The following is a 17,968-nucleotide window of genomic DNA, read 5'->3' as shown; positions in this document are numbered from 1 at the left end:
CTGGCTTGCATCACCGTGGCAGGTTGTCCACTTAAGCCCCGATCGATCATCATGCCCACCCTCATACAGGGGCTCATACACCCCTCATCATCATCGGCAGCAGCAGCAGCACCAACAGTGGATGCTATCGAGCAAGCGAGGCCACTCTGCCAGTGGTCGTGGTGACAAGGTGTCTCGCACGCCAGTCGATTCGGTTCGATCTGCCGTAGTGGATGTGTGTCAGGTGTGTTCTCCACTCCACTCCCGCCTGTGCTGTGCTGTGCTGCTCCACTCGATTGAATAATTGCGTCGCGGCCCTCTATCGGTCCGATCTGGTCCGGTGGTTGGTTGGTTGCTGATTAGAGGAATCGAATCGTGCGCCTAGGAATGCGGCTCTGACAAAACTCCTTAACTCCTAGAGCGGTCGTAGTAGTAGTCGTGTTAGTAGTAGTGATCCATGTGTTTAACCGCAGGGTGATTTATTTAATTTATTGCGCCAACAAAACGATCAACCTATCAACGTGTAGTGACCGAAACGATCGAAGTACACCGCCATGCCGGGGGCACGCAAAGTGTAGTGCTGTCCAAGATCCAAGATCGCTCGCTAGACCGCACCGTACCGGGGGCACTGCGTTCGCTGCGAAACCTGTCAGCCTTGTTTGGCCGCTCTGTGGTGCATCGAGGTGAGATATAATTTGTTGACAAGCGGTCTAATGTCTCCAGCGTTTAGCATATGAGTAAATAGATGCAATCGGAGACAAGCACGTTGTCAACCTGTACCGTGTGCCCGTCGCGCGTGTGTGTGTTGCCTATCGATCCATCGGTTTTTGATGATTGTGCAAAAGCACCGAAGCACCGATCGCCGCGCCGCGATGGAGAACATGGAGAAAAGCTTGTTGATCACCCTCCCCCGGGGGGGTGGCCACCGGACTGGATGGAATATGAATGAATAGCACACGAACGCGGAAGGCCAGTTCGGGCAGACTTCTGCACCCTTCTTCCTCGCAGGTGCTGATAAACAGCGATCCAGCGTATGATAAATCCTGCGACCTGCGAGGAATGAGGCGACATTAAATATTCCAACCGATTAATGGAAGGCCTCATTCTCCGACTCCGAGAGTCCGAGACCGTGCCGTCGTATTGCGTTACGCCAAATCAATGGCGCAATAGATCGCGATCGCGCCGCTCTTTTTTTTGCCATTCTGGCGAATGTTAATGGTGGCTAATTTTTTATGTCATACGGCGCCCCATTTGTATGCCCACAGCCACCCGGCCGGCAGCGCTCATCTTCGCAAACGCGTAGATCGGATTACACGCGGAACCGGTTCGCGGGGATTGCGAGGATTCACCCAGAAAAAAAAACACACGCAGAAAAAGTCCAAATGTTCAACACAAACGAAGCAGCAGCGTTTATGACGTTTCAATTGTGGGTCCGTGAGGGTGTGGATTAGAAGCTGCCCGGGGGAGGTGATGGTGATGGCGATTTGCATATCGGCCGCGCGAAGTCAAGGAGAAGGCCACTCAAGCAACTTTACGATAGGGTGAAAACGGTTAAGATGGCGACAATCTACGGTACCGTCGGAGCTCTCGATGCCGGCGGAGGGGCCGAGATCAAGGCGAAATGCATAAAACAATCGGTGGCCAATGGCTGGGAGGGAGGGGACACAATGCATTCACAGTGCGCGGTTTGGGGGCAGCGGCTTTTAAAGTGCAGGAAACCGTTTGCCGTTGCCTTCTCTTCCTCCTCGTCCGGATCCGGATCTCAAATCCGCGATGCTGCTGCTGCTGCTGCGAGAGTTGAAATCGTCGTCGGAATGATTGAAGGCGTATAGCGGTCCAATTGAGCGTTAGCGTCCCACACGGTCACACCGTACCGCCAGAGAATCGCCAGAGAGTCTGGGCGATACGGACGAAGCCGTACCTCCTTCGCTCGCTTCACGTCGCGAAGGTGCGTCACGCGGTTCGTGAGTTGGCAAAAAAAAAACGGCACCGAAGGTGGAACCGGTGCACACCGTCGTTGTGCTGCAGGCCGCGTGGTCGGGGTTCTAGCCCGTGGTGTATCGCCTTGGTGCACCAGTTCGCGGCCGACAATTGACAACAAATGAAGTGAAGTGATCTCGTAGCACTGTGTGCACTAGTGAAGTGTGTCGATCGAACGGGCGATCGGTCGGATCAAAGCTAGTAGTTGTCCTTCCAGAAAAATACAACGGCGTTAAAAAGGGCGAAAGGGATCCCTGGACTCCTCTGACCTTTCCGTGGGACGCGAAGTGAAGTGAAGTGAAGCAACGCAAGAAGCGATTTGGATAGGGCATCCGAGGTCGAGGTTCTTTGTGGTCCTTCACGCACCATAACTCGTACCACTCGTATATTGAGAGTGACAGAGTGATAACGGCTCCTCTTCTGCTCCTCCTCGTTGTCCTGAAAGAGTGCGTACATGCGTGCGTGGCGTAAGTGTGTCTGTTGATAAGATAATTTGGCGCGCGAATGGGCTGCTGCCCCTGTTAATCCAATTGACGCCCTCTCTAAAAACCTTGCCGATGATGATGATGATGATAATGATGATGATGACCCCACGCACATTCGGAGTGTGCCCTTCGCTTCGAAAGAAGGGAGGAGGGAGCCAGAATCGGCACTTGATGTTGTGTCTTTTGATGATTTATGCGTCGCTTCTATTGCTGCCGATGCGCGGAATGACCCGGAAATCTAAATTTTTGTTGTTATTTTCGTTACGTGGTGGTTCTCCTCCTCCTCCTCCTTCTCCTCTCCACCACGGAAGCATCGCTGGATGTAGGCGCGAAAGCAACGCGCGAACAAAAGGGTCTTGTAAAATTAGAACAATTGCTACAATGACTGTTCGGAACGGTGTCCGAGTTTCCTCGTGAAGTCGTCATTTTGTCTGCCGCTGATCTTCATCAGCTCTTCCCCCCCCCCCCTCCTCACCTTGTGACCATGTATTGTGCTTTGTCTGTTGGGCTAATTGAATTAAACGGTTGAACATCAAATTCCCGGCGCCTGGCCACGCGCCTTTCCGCGTCCCCTTTTTCTAATTCGCTCTGCTCCAGTTACCGGCCACAGTGCCTCGGCGTGACTCGCGAAGATTTGGGAGAAAAATTTGCTGGATTCCTTCTGACGCGTCGTGCCGTTTGACGGCTGCGGCCGGTGGTCCAGTTTCTTGACCACAAAACGGTTGGCTCTCGGTGCAGAACTTGGTTGTGGTCAGCGTAGAGCGGTCGTGATTGACATTATTAAGTGGCTCGCGGTTTAGCACCTCCCCCCAAAAGCCGTGGATGATGGAGAATCCCATGAGAAGGGCATTCGATTGCGAGTCACTCGTACAAATCCTATTCGGAATATTGGAGTTCCGTCACTTTCAAAAGAGATCGATGTCAGAATGTCGATCCCGTCGACGACCGTTTGGCTGCATCTGTTTGCCAAATTGTTTCCCCGAGTGGCCGAGTGTCATGTATAATGCCCGGAGCTGGGGATCGGCAACTGCCGCTGAATGCTGTGCGAGTGGGCCGTCGATCATTTGAGATTGTGCGCGTAGCTTTGCATGCGATCGTAAGCCAGGGCTCCGCACACGCTCGTCACCTCCCCGGGGGTGGCAGCTGTGAGAAGTACAGTTTTACGATCGTATTAATAACTTTACAACGCCTGTCCACATAACAATAACTTTACAACGCCAGCCAGCCAGCCAGCCATCCAGCCCCGTTCTTAACGGCTGCTTAACGCGTTAGCTTTCAATTCTCTGCCGTTCTCTACGACTTGGGTCGGAGCACCAGTCTCAGTACGGAGCCAAGCGGAAGCGAAAGCTCCTTAGAAGTACGCAAATGAAGAGCCCGCTCACTCATTAGTTGCGTGTCCGTCCGTCCGTCGTGTGCACGCTTATGCCATGAAAATGAACGGTTTAACGAGCTTGATAATTTATTATTTTTTCGATCCACCGCCGTATTCCCACCGTTTAATAAGCTTTTCTCAGCGGTTTGATTGTGGCGGTTGTGCGCTGCTGCAGTTAAACAACTTTATTAACTTTTATTGCAAAGATCTCATAGTGAGACCCTATAAAAAACGGTTAAGTAGATTACGGCCCAGGAGTGCAATTATTTTGTGCAACAAACAAACTCGGTGCGAAATGATCATCGTGCACCGGTTCTGTGAGGGTATTATTACAACAAGCTGGGACGGGGGATTTGTGTAGCATAAAAGCGACATAAAACACCCCTGTTTCCCCCTGTGATCTTTTCCATGCAGTTTGAGCTTGAAAAAGGAATGATTGATGAACCAGAGGGAATGAGAATTGTGCCGTGTTGTTTCTAAACAAACGCCACGAGAAAACTAAACTCTCATCTCGCCCCTAGTGATGATGACGAGCCGGAAATGATGCGCAATCGGTGGCACTTTTACACACACTCTCACTCACATGGCGAGATGCATTAAGCAGCAGAGCACGCGACAAATGTATCAAATTACGACGGCGCGCCGCACATTTGTTTCCTTCTGGCACGCTGTAAATTTTCGGGAAGAAGGGAATCAGAGATAATCATCGTCATCATTCATTTCGCATCCCTCCGGATACGTACGGACCGCTGGAGGTTCGCTGTCCGTTGGGTTGTTTATAGAGGAACAAGCACCGAAACCGAGGATCTCATAAGTTTTGCGCAACGCAGCAACGTGTTCGCGATGTGGCGGTCACGACGACAAGCGACAGAGGATGACAGAGGAACTGCATATCGTATGCAACGCTGTGCTGTGCAGCTGCTGGTGACACCGGTCACGTGCTGCACAGCCCCTCGAGCACTCCAGCTCTATGCTCGTTATGCTTTGCCTTCGAGGCGGTTTTATGCTCCACACTCTGCTCGGACATCTTTGGCGTACAGAGAGCGAGCACACGGAGCGCATCTGTCGGCTGCCAAGATGAGCACACGGCACGTGCTACGAAACTCCGCCTTTCTGGGTTTCGGTACACACACACACACAAACACAGGACATCATCACCTGCCTGTCCTCATGGCATGTGGATGGTCTTATCGAAGCCCGCCGTGTCTTCGACCTTTCCAGGTGAATCGAAGATGGAAGTCAGGACAGTAAATAGAGTTTAATTTCAAACTGCCCCGGGGGGGATGTTCCTATAGTGGTTTGTAGAACGAAAGAGAAACCTAAGTCAGCAGGAAGGCTAAACGTAAAGCTTGACAAACTGTTTAATTTTTTCCCCCTTTTTCCTCTTTCTTCTCTTTTTCGATCCCAGTCGTGAAGTCGGAAGCGTGTGAACGCGTAAAGCGAAGCAACGAAATCGTCGCAGTCGCCGTCGCCGCCTACTGCTGATCCAGCACAGTTTTGGTTTGGTTTTGTGAGAAACGGTAAGTAGCCCAGTCGCCGTGGCCAAATTGTGACCAACTCTCTGCCAATAGAGTGTCGTGCCCATACCGGGGAACGCATAAAGCCAGCGTGTTCGGCACAGGGAATGACCCAATTCCATCGTTGGCATCGCCCCCCGTCCCCGGATGCGCGGCGGTGCGGATGTGGTGGATCTAATTTCCATCCCGCTGCTACCGGCAATGGCGGTTAATATGATTTAATTTTCACCTGCATTGTTTAGTGGCGGGAGGGGATTTCGGTTGCTCCGCAAACCGGTGAACCGATTTTCCGCTCCGTGTGCTGCGGTGCGGTCTTGCGGGCGTGGGGGTCTGTTTTCGTTTGCTGTTGCTGCTGTTGCTGCTGCTGCACTTGGCACACCAAAAACCAACCTCACCTGCTCCATTAGGCACCGCAGTGCTCCAGGGGAAAATAGCGACAGACAGAGCGAGGGAGTGTGTGAGAGAGAGAGAGAGAGAGCTAGATTCTGTGCAATTATCGGATTATTACGGTTGATCGTGATGGAAATGATGATGATGATGTTGGGCGTTGATGGTTGTTCAAGGAGGTTAGGTTGATGTTTGCGAAACCACACAGAGAGAGGCTGCTGGATGCTGCTAGCGCCGTGCTTCGTTGCGGATCAATTGCTGCAGCAGCAGCACCAGCAAAAAGCTCACGGATCGTGAGCATAAACTAATGGGTTTCACGGGGTGGAGTCTTGTGTGGGCTGTTGTGTTTTTTTTTTGCTGTTCTCTTTTCGCATTTTACCATCATACCTGCGTCAAGGTTTGCGCTCTACACGAAACTGCACAACAACTGAGCATATTAGGTCAGAGGGTTTTTATTTTGGTTTTTTAATGTTTTTTTATTGATTACTTATGGGCTGAACCGTATTTATGAAAAAGTGTTTGTTGCCATTTTTGTTGGCCCAAATCGTGTGTAGATTGGTAGCGTTTTTTTCTCTGTATGTACAGTCGGTTGCATGTACTTCTAGAGCATTATTTAGGTTGCTTAATGCAGAGCAACGAAAAGAAAAACCGAACGACAACATAGTTTCCACAATAGTATGCACAATGGAGAAGAGAGCTGTTTGAGTTGCATGTATATTGTGTGTACCGCGTATACACAAACACAGCGTCTAGCAGTGTTTTCCCGTTCGCCGTTCGATCAACAACACTTTTTCATCGACAACTTTTCGCTCCCAAAACGTCCATTTAAGCTCTCGAAAAAATAAAGACGACCATCATCAATACGACAAACAACACTCAACTCAACGCCTGATCCAATGGGCGTGAAAACATGGTCGCGTGAGTCGCTTGGTCAGCAGCACTAGGAGCGACCATTTCCTGGCAAGCTTTCAATTCATACATACCCAGGGAGCGCCTAATTCGTGTTTCGTGTCCTCAAACAGACACTTATTGTCTTATTTGCCATTTTGCGAGCGCGAACGATGGTGCGCTGGTGGACATACAAACATTTTATGCAAAACAAAGGACCTGGCCACAGAGGGGTGTTGTTGGCCGTACCGTGACTTATGTGGCTGGTTTTTTTTGTTGTTTCTTTCGCTTTTGTTTGCTTTTGTTTGTGTCTACCTGTCGGGCTATAACTCGTCACACTACTCCCGACGTCCGAGACAAAGTCACCTTCATCAAAACCTCTTCACAACACCCCCTCCGGCGGTAATTTGCTAAGTGCGACACGCACGTCACCATCACCCGGTTAATGAGACACGCGAGATGGTGAGCCCGTGTTTTGGGCAGTAGCTGCCGCCGTCACTCCTACTCCTGTGAAACGTGATCGTCCCGCTTTTGTCTCTATTCAATTCAATACTCGCTCGGGGGTGGAGTCTTTTTTTTTGCGCGTTGCGTTGCATTTGATAACTCTATCGACTTTTAATTTAGTTCCGCACATTGACATGCAAATGTCAGCCTGTGTCAGACACTTGAATGTCATCCCGCGCATGCCAGCCATGCCGCCCGTTTAGTTAGTAGTGCACGCGGGATTTACGCCATAATCAAATCAAACCGGTGGTGTGCCCACCTTGAGCTGACCTCGAATCGAGCCCACCATTATCCGCAGGATAGTGGATTTACCGCCCGAACACGAATGTTTTTACGCGAGTTATCACATCGCGGAACAGTAGCAGCAGTGTACGGTGCTCCGCCTGGAGCCCTATTGTTGTTACGACCATTACGCCTCGCTGCACATGCGAGTGAGATGCGGGTGATGGTGACTTTGAACAACAAAATCGGGAACTAGATGGTGGAGATGAAACACAGGGAACACAGCAAACCTCGGTACGGGCCACCATTGACACGTAGTGCTGCTGCAGGCCGTGATTTGGCGTAATCGGCGTTCGGTCACGAGGAAGCTCGACTACCAGCCATACCACACATTAACATAGTTGCGCACAGGTGGCTCTGTAACGGGTTGTTGGATGCAACACCGGTCTGGGTGAGTTGCATTTCACTGTCAAACAGTGGTGTGGTGGGGGGATTTGGATTTCATTTACATAACCATGGACTCGAGATTCACTTTATTATTTAATTATGGAAACCATAACCTCAAAAACCTCGGGCTGCGTGGTGTTTGCGAAATGAGCCTACTACGACTACTCCAAACGCGTGCTTTAATGGAGCGGAGAGCGGTATGTAGATGAGACGTCTCGATGGACGTCGTAGTATGCGATGCGTAGTAGGATGACGACGACGACGACGCTCCTCTCGATGCGGTTCGAGGAGGTGACGTTTCGACCGTCCGTTTGTCATCCGGCGATCGCGACAACGCCACACCACCGATCGATCGATTGTCACACTATTCGGTTAGTGCGTGTGGAGAGTGACGACATGACCGTGTAACCGGCACACCTGCCATCGATCACACACGCACGACGGGCGCATTTGTAATGCATAGCCCGTGGTCGTCGTCGTCGCTGCCGTCGTGGTCGCCCATTAAATGCCGCCCAGCGACCCATCATCATCATCATCATCATCAGGCACGCTGCTCGCGCACCGCAGAAGGTAAATAAATAATCGGCTTCTCGCGCGAGGGGTTTGTTTACCATTCAGCAACTTCTGCTTCTTCCTCTGCGGCGTTTCCATTTCGAATCAATTCTCAACGCAGCAGGCTGCGTGCACACGCGCGCGCGCGCCCCCGGTCTGTGCGTTTGTTGTGTGTTTTGTATTCTGTGAACGCTACAACCATCATCATCATCATCGCCATCATCACCATCGTCATCATTCAAAACACTACAACACTATATTGTGTGGGGAGCTGGCGTTGGGGCTCGTTAAATTTAACAATTTTTACAGCCGAAACAACAATGTCACATACAATGCAAACACAAACACAAACCACCATCGAATGATCGATCGAGGCGCGCAGACGCAAGGGCGGAGGTGCGAGTGAGGGGATCGTGGCGGGTTTTGGTGCGTTTTGAAAGAAAGCGCCCAAGAGGAGAGCAGCGGGTTGCGGGGGACGGGGGGATAGTTATATGCAAATTGTTTGTCAGTTTTTCTTCATTCTTTCTTTTGGGCGAAGCTTTTTCCAGTTAGAGAAAACAATGGCAACATAAGAAGCGCACACAGCGACGATTTGCGCATAATTAGGCGCCTCATCGTGTGGGAAGTGGTATACCCGCCCACAAAAGCCGCCGCTACCGGACATGCCGGAGATCCCTTGTTCACGCATCGTCATCATCATCCCCTCGTGGTGTCTGTGTGTGAGGTGAGGTGAGAAGAATGCATCTCTGAACATGTGTTTGAATCGTTGTTCCCGGGCCGTTTAAACAGGGAAAACACCGAACACCGCTCCCACCATTATGCTCTGCACAGACTGCGGTTGCTGCATTCAGTGTCTAAAGTGCACCGTGTGTGTGTGTGTGTGTGTGTGTTTCAGGGCCACTGCGCATCTCTTCGCTGGCATTGACGTCACGTCCGGATAATCGTCACCCCCGGTGCTGGTGTGCTTTGATTAACTGCCAACTGTGTCAACCGCAGCAGCATCGCCGAAGAGGCGAAGCCGCCCCAGTCGTCTGGTCACCATTTCTCACTGTCATCCTCGTCGCGGTTTTTCTGTGTCGCATCGGAAGTCGAATTTTGGTTTCCTTTTTTTCCCCTCTTTCGACTCGAAAATAAACGCTTCGCCAGGAAAAGGTTTCCGGGCCAAATTTGTGGAGCAGTTTCCCTCCTCGCGCTCTCTCTCTCTCTCTTTGCTCTCCATCACGCTATTTTTAGAGTGCGCTTCTTGTTGCGCTTCTTCGCGAAAACCGCCAGTCAGGTCTGTCAATTTGCATTCTCCACGTCGTTCATATCGACCAAACCTTGGTCCGGACCACCTCTGGTCTGGTCTGGTCTGGTTTTTCCACCCGAAAATGGCGGGTGACGTTTAAATGTCGAACAAGAGTGTGCGCGAAGCACAATTCCGTTTTGCTTTTTTGGCAAATCGAGTTTGCTGTCGAGTTCCCTTCCCCCCGTAATATTAACCTCCAGCCAACCGCCCGAAACGTGACGTTTCCGTCGGAGCTATATACCTTGGTTCCGGTCTAGTTTATGTTGCTCTGACGCTCCGACACCGCAGACAAGAGTCCATTGCCGGTGGGGGGCGGTGGAATGTTGGTACGAATGCTGGCAGGCGAGCGGGCGCGCGCCGGAAAGATCATGCATTCCTTCTCATCGGCGAGAGAGGCCGATGGAATTCAATCAAACGTTTTCAACGACACCCTGTTCGCTTCCAATCCCGGCTTAGACGGTCGCCGGTCATCACCATAAATCTCCTCAAGCCAAATAAAAAATGCGCCACCGCTTCCTCTCCTCCGCCAAGCGACACCGTCGAGGTCTGACCGAATTCTGGCCGAGATGTTTGGAGCTTCTCTTTGGCTTCCTTTTTGGCGTTGTGTTTTTTTTTTTTTGCCGGTGAAGGGGAAGGTGTACCCTGGATTCTTCATCTTCGAAAATGTCGGATTCGAGCGAGCGTGATTTGTGTCTTTCGTTGCTGGGGCTCTTTGAAGCCCCCGGCGCGTATTATTAATGTAATGTGCTTCTAAACGGTTACACGATTCGTTCCTGATCCTTGATTCTCTTTTTTTCATCCCCAAAAGTGGCCATAAGGCGCCAGCAAAGCAGAAGCTGTTGTTGATGTATTTCTTCCTCGTTCCGTGTTTGGTCTTTTAGGGGCCATCATTTCACGCGTCATAACCGGTACAATTCGGTTTGAGTTCCAAAATGAATTGGAATTTTGGAGCAACCATAATGCCCTCGATGGAGAACAAGGTAGAGGAGGTCCCTAGAGTGACGCATAAATCAAGGTGCACCGTGCTGCATGTGGTGCAGCCATTGAACCTGTGATCGCTTCGCTCCGCAGCCAACAACGAAGCAGAGCAAACGCCATTCGTTGCACCCGGTGGAGCGGCCGGTTCATTAGACGAAGACGGACGTACGTAGAAGACATTCAGGCTTCCATTTTCCAAGTGCGTGCGCTCGACGAGTGTGTGAGGTTGAAAGCCGGATGTAATGATGGTGCGGGGAGGAGCATTATGATAAAAGAGTGCCGTTGATATGTTGCTCTAACGGTGAAAGTAATGCGGCTGCCGTGCGAGTGTTCCGCGCGAGAGGACGATCTACCACAAAGAGAGACACAGGGAGACAAGGGGAGAGACGCGTGTTCTCCAAATTGTAGTTGCGTGAGATCGTTTCCCCCATCCCAATCTTCTCCCCGTGTCCGTGTTTTGTCGACGATTGTTTTCTAATGCTCTTCACGCGATCCTCTAAACTGCTGCCCCTAAGCCACAGCGAAGATCGCGTTTAACGCAAATATTCAAATGAAATTTGTCTAAATAGATTTCTCTCCCGCGATGGCGTGCCAACGAACTCGGTCGGTCCTCATTACGATGCAGCCAAAAACGGTTCGTGTTGCATTTTTGATGGTTTTGGTTGTTTCGGTTTATTAGTTTTGCGCGAGATGAAGCCGTAATCATGCGCTCGCAACGTAGCAACGCAGCAACAGCAGCAGCAGCAGCAGCAGCATGAGATAGTGATCATGATGCTCTACGCTGCCGTTCACCGTGCTTTCGACTCGTTACATCCGCTAACGTAATCGCTACGTCGGTGCGTTGTTTGCTTGAGTGTAAGTGGCTTTAGTTGTCGCTGGAAAGTGGTTGATTTAGGCACAAATACAATCCTTCATTCCATGTCTTAAGTGCTGGTAATATGAAGGCTTCTCCGCTTTTTTAATGTACTTCCAACGGGGATCGGTCATGCGATAGATTGCTTACGTGACCTAGCTGTACCAACCATATGATATGGCCGGCTTGGCTGCTAGTAATGCAGCAATGGCCATCATGCTGCTGGCACACAGCAGCAACATAAATCCACACGATGCCATCAGTTTTGCGCATTTCCCTTTTGCGAGAAGACGCTGCACCAAGGGGAGCATATAAAAGAATGGGTTGCAGAGTCTCATCAATGCGTACTAATGCATCAACAAGGGGTCTTGATGAAGAAACACAACACCACGAAAAAGTGCAGACGCAATGTGTTCTAACCCCTTTCGGGCCTCACACACCAGTACAAGTGCGTGGTGGCACCGTGCTTGGAGCAAATGGATGGATGGCAGCCGGTCAACCCCTAGAAGCGTCGTCGTCCCCGTCTCCGTCGTCGTCTAAGGGGTCCCAACCGGCACGCACTGTCGGTCTCAATCCACGGAGGGTGCGTTGTAATCCCTTCTCCCTTCTTCTCTCTTCACTCCTCACCGTTTCATACACCATGCATGCTAATACCCAATTTAACATTCTAATTAACATGCACCCTTCTATTCAGCAGCAGCAGCCCCTACACGGCTGGAGCACAGGAGGGTTGCGCCAAGTGAAGCGTATCGGTGCAACCGTGGGATAGACGTGCGAGGCAAGACAGAAAGACAGAGCAAATGATACAGAGAGAGAGCGAGATAGGGGGCCTGTGTCATCGGGACTTTAAATCAAAAACAAACGCCCGGTGTGCTATCGGGAGGGTGTTACTGTGTGTCAGAACAATCAACACTAGAACCAACGACTGGGAGCAGGATGAGTCTTTGAAGTGCTTTCGAAGGCACACTCTGCCCCGTATTATCATCGAATGGCGGCTAATTACTTACTTCGTTAAGAAAACACACCATAAACCGGACACCGGAAGAAGTACCTTCTTGCGATGGCGAAGGGTGAAATGGCAACCCTTCTTCAACTCTCTACTGAGTTTTTTGAGGTTATGGATGCTGCTTGTGCACTTGTACATCCCAGCAGGCGGGAGTAACTTGTCAGAAAGGTCCGCCCTTTGCCTACTCTGTACACGTGAGTTGTTCCAACTGCCACAGTTGGAACGTGAATCTCGGTTCTCGGTAAGCCGAAAAGGGTAAACAAAAAGAAAGAAGGGGTGAAGGTGTAGAACACGGAATCGGCATGGCCATGAAGTGAAGTGAATCCTTACAGAAACCATCCACTTAGGAGCCCATGAACTTCAGCCCATGAGCTGGCCGTGTGGCGTGTTTGTGTGGCCAAATGTCAAACGGGGATGCCATTAGTAGGCTGTACTTTGTAATCGATTGCTCTCTGTGTGCGGCACAACCTGGCTGGCTGACCTGCTGACCGTGATTACAACCGGGACCGGGGTCTCCTCTACTACACACGGTTCCGGGACGTGCGTTCTAATGGTTTTTTTGTTGTTGTTCAAACTGTTGGCCGGAGCTAGGCAACGCACGTGACACTAGAAACGCATAACCTTCAAATTACGACGTCTAACGAAGTGCACCCTCAGCATTTGCAGCCCGAAGAGGAGAAGGAGTGACGGTGACCCACATCGATCGGGAAACAAGGGGTTTGGTACGTATGGGTCAGTGTGTACCAGGCCAGGGTGGCCCCATTTTAGGATTGTGGCCGGAAGCGAAGGTGTGTATGGCGCATACGCGCATTATGTGGGGGTGCTGTGCTGTGCTGTGCTGTGCTGTGCGGTCCTGCTCATCTTTATCTTCTCTCTCTCTTGGCGACTTTCACACACGTTAATGCGCTTCATGTTCGATGGTGGTCACTACACGGGAAGCGAGAAAACCCGGTTTTTTGCACTCGATGCGCGCCACAGTCTAGGAGGATGCGCCCTGTCCTATCTATGGAGACGGTAATTAGTACCCGCAGAGTGTGTCTCGAGTCTGTCCGACCGTTTGGAACTAGTCGAAAGGCAAGGGTGAGCGCTACTCGTCAGACGCTCAGAGTACGTGACGTCTTCGGTACATCTCACCCCGCCGACTCCGATCCGACTGATAATTGGAACGTTTCGGGGATACTCCCCAAAAATTAGATTTGGTACATTACGCCTTTCAATTACACCATTACGCCCTTTCGAGCGCAAGCCGCGCACCGCTAATGGCTGGTCTGTCCGCTCGTGCTCCATAGAACGATAGATTGATTTGATTGAGCGTCCGGATTTTAATGATTCCTGCTGGTGAATGGTGAGTGGAGTTTACGTTGTGTGCATCTCCGGATCAGACGATCCGGCGAGCGGTACAGTTACTTGCGCCATTTCCGAACGAGAGCTCTCCATCGATTTTTAGCCCGGTAATGCACCCGATCCATATCCCGCCTTACTACTGTATGGTGTACGCTCTCAAAAAGGTGGTTGAGCCCCTTAAGTATGTATTGTACGGCCCTTCAGACTGGCAGGCATGCGGTGGATTGTTGTTTATGATCTGCACGATGCTGTGTAATCGGCTTACGGTGTTTGGTCTTTGCCACTTTGCCCTCCCCAAAAAAAATAACAGATCGAGACTAGATCGACCGCGCTCCAACTTCCATTTATGGACAAAACGAACACCACGGAACACAAGACATTCATTCGGTCATGTTTTGTCATTCATGAGCGTCGTCGTCGTGTTACCTGGGCGATTGGAATCGCCTAGTCCATTAAACTTCTCGCTGGTATGCTGGTACGCTAGCTACCTAGTGCTTCCGCTTGTCAGTGTCAGCTAGCGGAGCTACTAGTACCTGCCGGTGGCGATGGTGCCGTACAGTTGAGTAGCCGACACAAAATGGGGTCCCAATCACAACCCCCTAACACAGAGGCGCAGATTTATTTCGTTTTGGAAACGGTCCAGAAGAGTAGGCCGATTTGCTCAACTTGACAGGCAGACTGCCACCGACCGACCGACCGGCAGGGCCTAGGCCAACAATAGTTTCAAATAATGGTTCCACATTCCAAACCTGCTTGTTAGCCCTTCCCCCTGTGCTTGTCTTATACGTATACAAGGTGGTTCTACAAATGAAAACGAAACCACACTACGGTAGAAACAACAGCGGCAGTAGTTCTGCAGTATACAGCAACTTCTGGGACACACCGCTTAACACCGTTTCTAATCGACATTTTACTAAATTGTTGTTCTCTCCCCCACCCGGGTTTTATTCCGTTTCAGATTACCCATTGCACCGCCGCAGCCGCCGCCGCCATGTTGCCAGAGCGGAGGTTAAGGAGGCAGTCAGCAGTGAGCGTGTGTAGCGATCGGATCGACTAGCCTCTATCATCTTGCCTGGTGCTCGTTGCTAGTGCTGGTGGTACTGCTGCGATCGTAATTAATGATCGAACGTCGGTTGCTGACAGCTTTGTGACGGGAGTAGAAGAAACCTTACATTAGCTTGCAACGGCTGCTGCTGCTGTTGCTACTGCAGCAAGAAAACAAGGAAGTGCTGTGCAACCGCAGAAAGTCGAAGGAAAAAGGGTCCTCCATTGGGAGCGTACGTTCGTTGCATCGGGCAGCATCAAAACTACTGGACGACGGCTTACACCTATTAAAACTAGATCCCGCGGCGAAGCAACACAAGTGCTGCGCTCGCGTACATAAGATATATCGCCCAGAACAGAGAGAGAGAGAGAGAGAGAGATAGAGATGGCACACAGAAGCAGCAGCAGAAGAACACAGATGGCAACGACGAAGGCGATGAAGCACCTGACGACGTTGTGCAGCAGCATGATGGCGCTACTCACCATCGCCCAGTGCATCGCGCAGGCCGAAAGTTGGGTACCAGATGTCCAGAGCAAGATACGCATCCCATACGGTAAGTGCACACAAACGGGCGGACAGACGCGCTGGACAATAATTTATTGCCGCATCTTCTGGGCGGACGGCGGTAACAGTATCCTACTTCGATGTTCTCCTCCATGTTTGGTTTCGAATCATTTCTAATTAATTGGCGTCAAAACGCATTAGGCACGGATGGATCCACCGTTTTGAAGGCCAGCCCCCGGGGGGGAGTAGGGAAATGTGGTTTATACCTGTAGCCCCCAGCAAGCCTCGACCAGGTTCGGAAGTCGAAAGTATCGAATGTCTGACATTAGTTGAAACGAGAAACCTGCGCCCGGTGGCTGGAGGGGAGAAACTGTCTCGCACAGCAATTGATTTCCGTGTCAAGAGGTTTACAAGCGTATGGCACCCCTCGGGGTCCGGACCATAAAATGGTGCTCTGTCCTCGGCTTCTCTTCGTCTTCTTCAGTTTATTTCCCTCGCAGGAAGGAAGGTTCTTTCCTCGTGACCAGAGGATTGGGAGGGGTCGCTTATTAGAATGTTTTAATTTGTATCGATATTGTGACGACGCTTGTACCTTGATTCTGACGAGGGGAAGAAGCCATGTTTTTGAACCACCCCAAACGGCCTAAAGGCCACCTAGTAATTAGTGTAGCGGTAGCATTAATTTCGTTTACGTGACAACATTAAATCACACGAACGTCGAACGAACTCGCCATGCGTCACATTAACCATGCTGCTAGGCATTCTCCTCCCATCCGTCGTGCTCGTCGTGGCCGAGGGCAGCAGGTTGCCGGTTGTGACGTTGCTCAAAGGGAAGGCCAACCTAACGGTGATCTTGAACCCTCGCAGGGACCATCACAAACATCGGTCGTACGACAATGACGTCGCGATGACACACGGCGATCGATTTACCGATTCCGCAGGGCACTCAAACATTATAGCGACGCTTTCGCTCCGCTTTCACCCCTTTGCACTGCTTGCACTGCATATAATTTACTACCTCCTCGGAGGTGCGCTCGGTTGTCAAAGTGAAGCAAAGGCGACAGAATGGAATTCGCGTCTCGTCAAACGTCACTTTCTTTTCGATTGTCTACTATAAATGCTGGGTTACTACGATATTGCTTTAGCTGCCCTGTTGCTGCTGCTGCTGCTGCTACTCAATATTGACAGCATTCGTCCATCCCAGCTGGCCGCGGCCGGGGTGGTTTCGTATTTTAATTAGCCAAACACAAAACTCGGTCACCCTCCGTCGAGCGGAGGGAGTGTTCGTGATTTGTAGCGTGGGGTTGTGGCCGCCCATTCATTGCCCCATTATTAGCACGAGACGCGTCTGGGCGATCTGGCTGATATTTAATCTGTCAAAACATTGACCGATCGACACAGGCGAAAGGAAAACGTTACAAGCGCAACAGCAAGCAGGCCATGCAAGAGCACAGAGCAGTAGCCTCTCGGTAGCCAACGAGATGAAGCTATTAAAAGGGGAGCGCAAAGCGAAAAGACACCTTTTCGGGACCGGGTTGCCGGTGTTGGTTCTCCTCCAATGGCGCGTTATAGCGTAGCGCAGGACAGCAGCAGCAGCAGCAGCAGACCAAACCGTTCCCGAGTTGAGTTTATGCATCACGCCCGATGAGATTGGGATTCGTAGTGCAGGCGAACACTGTAGCTGAAGTGGCGTAGCAGCGGCCCTAGGAAAGGGATCGTTCGGATCGTAGTTTTATGATCGAATAGTATCTAGTTCAACACGCGGTACAAACACACACACATACACATTTGGAGTGTGACCGACATTGTGCAATTTAATGGCCGGCGATCGCGGTGACCTGACCGCGTTCTGAGCAAAGTGAAGTGTCAATTCGGCTCACGCACAATGGCACCATATCGTTGTCTTTCCTAACACGATCTACCGGTTGCTGGTAAAGGGTGCTTGCGATCTCGAGCACACATTTACGAGCGATCAGATGAAACCGTTGCTTTCGGTCAGTAACGTTCAAATTCGACATTTGGAGGATCTCGCGAGGACTTTCGCGCTATTTCTGTGCCCCGTACGTGCTTGAAGGCGAGTTTACAGACCCATAAACCAACCTCTCCATCTCATGCGTGTGCGCGTGAGCAACGGGTTTCAGCTTGCAGTGTCCGAACAGCCAAAGACTGTAGTGGCGTTGCTGACGAAAGGGTTCGGGGGATCAGGAGAAGAGATCACCCGTGACTGATTGTCATTGAGAGAGGGGGGAGTTCGGTAGGTAGAGGAGATTGCGGTCATTGCCTCTTGGACGTCCGTGCTGTTTGTCTAGTTTGTTTAAACTATTCCTCACACATACACGGCAGCACTTGATCAGGGGGTTGGTTACTATTGCCGTTGCTGCGTCCGAGAAGAAGCAGAAGAAAAAGAAGAAGGGGTAACAGGTGCGAAAGATAAACAATCTTCGACAAACAGATCGACGTTACCGCGTTCCACTGAGGCTGAGATAAGAGTACCGCGAACCTTCGTGGACGATAAGCCTTTCAATGCACGCAAGTTTTGCAATAGGAAGTCAGCACTTCAGGATGGTATCGACGTCGGTGGTGTCATGGCGCAAGATGGCCTCGTCAGACTCGCGCA

General features: G+C 51.0%; 1 protein-coding gene across 2 annotated transcripts in view; it reads left to right on the top strand.

The window, feature by feature from the left end:
* LOC125957861 (semaphorin-1A) overlaps positions 1 to 17,968 on the top strand; it is a 79,745-nt gene that overhangs the window by 53,756 nt on the left and 8,021 nt on the right. Inside the window, exons 1-3 of one of the 2 annotated variants that reach the window (XM_049690868.1) lie at positions 248 to 662; positions 5,225 to 5,336; positions 14,761 to 15,400. In XM_049690868.1, coding sequence (XP_049546825.1) covers positions 15,232 to 15,400 — 169 coding nt within the window. In that variant the 5' untranslated portion in view covers positions 248 to 662; positions 5,225 to 5,336; positions 14,761 to 15,231. Of the gene's footprint in view, positions 1 to 247; positions 663 to 5,224; positions 5,337 to 14,760; positions 15,401 to 17,968 lie in introns of those variants that run through there. The other variant, XM_049690867.1, reaches the window with a different exon arrangement.

Source organism: Anopheles darlingi, chromosome 3 (genome assembly GCF_943734745.1).
Source record: "Anopheles darlingi chromosome 3, idAnoDarlMG_H_01, whole genome shotgun sequence".
Classification (NCBI taxonomy): domain Eukaryota; kingdom Metazoa; phylum Arthropoda; class Insecta; order Diptera; family Culicidae; genus Anopheles; species Anopheles darlingi.
This window is presented reverse-complemented; position numbering and strand designations above follow the sequence as displayed.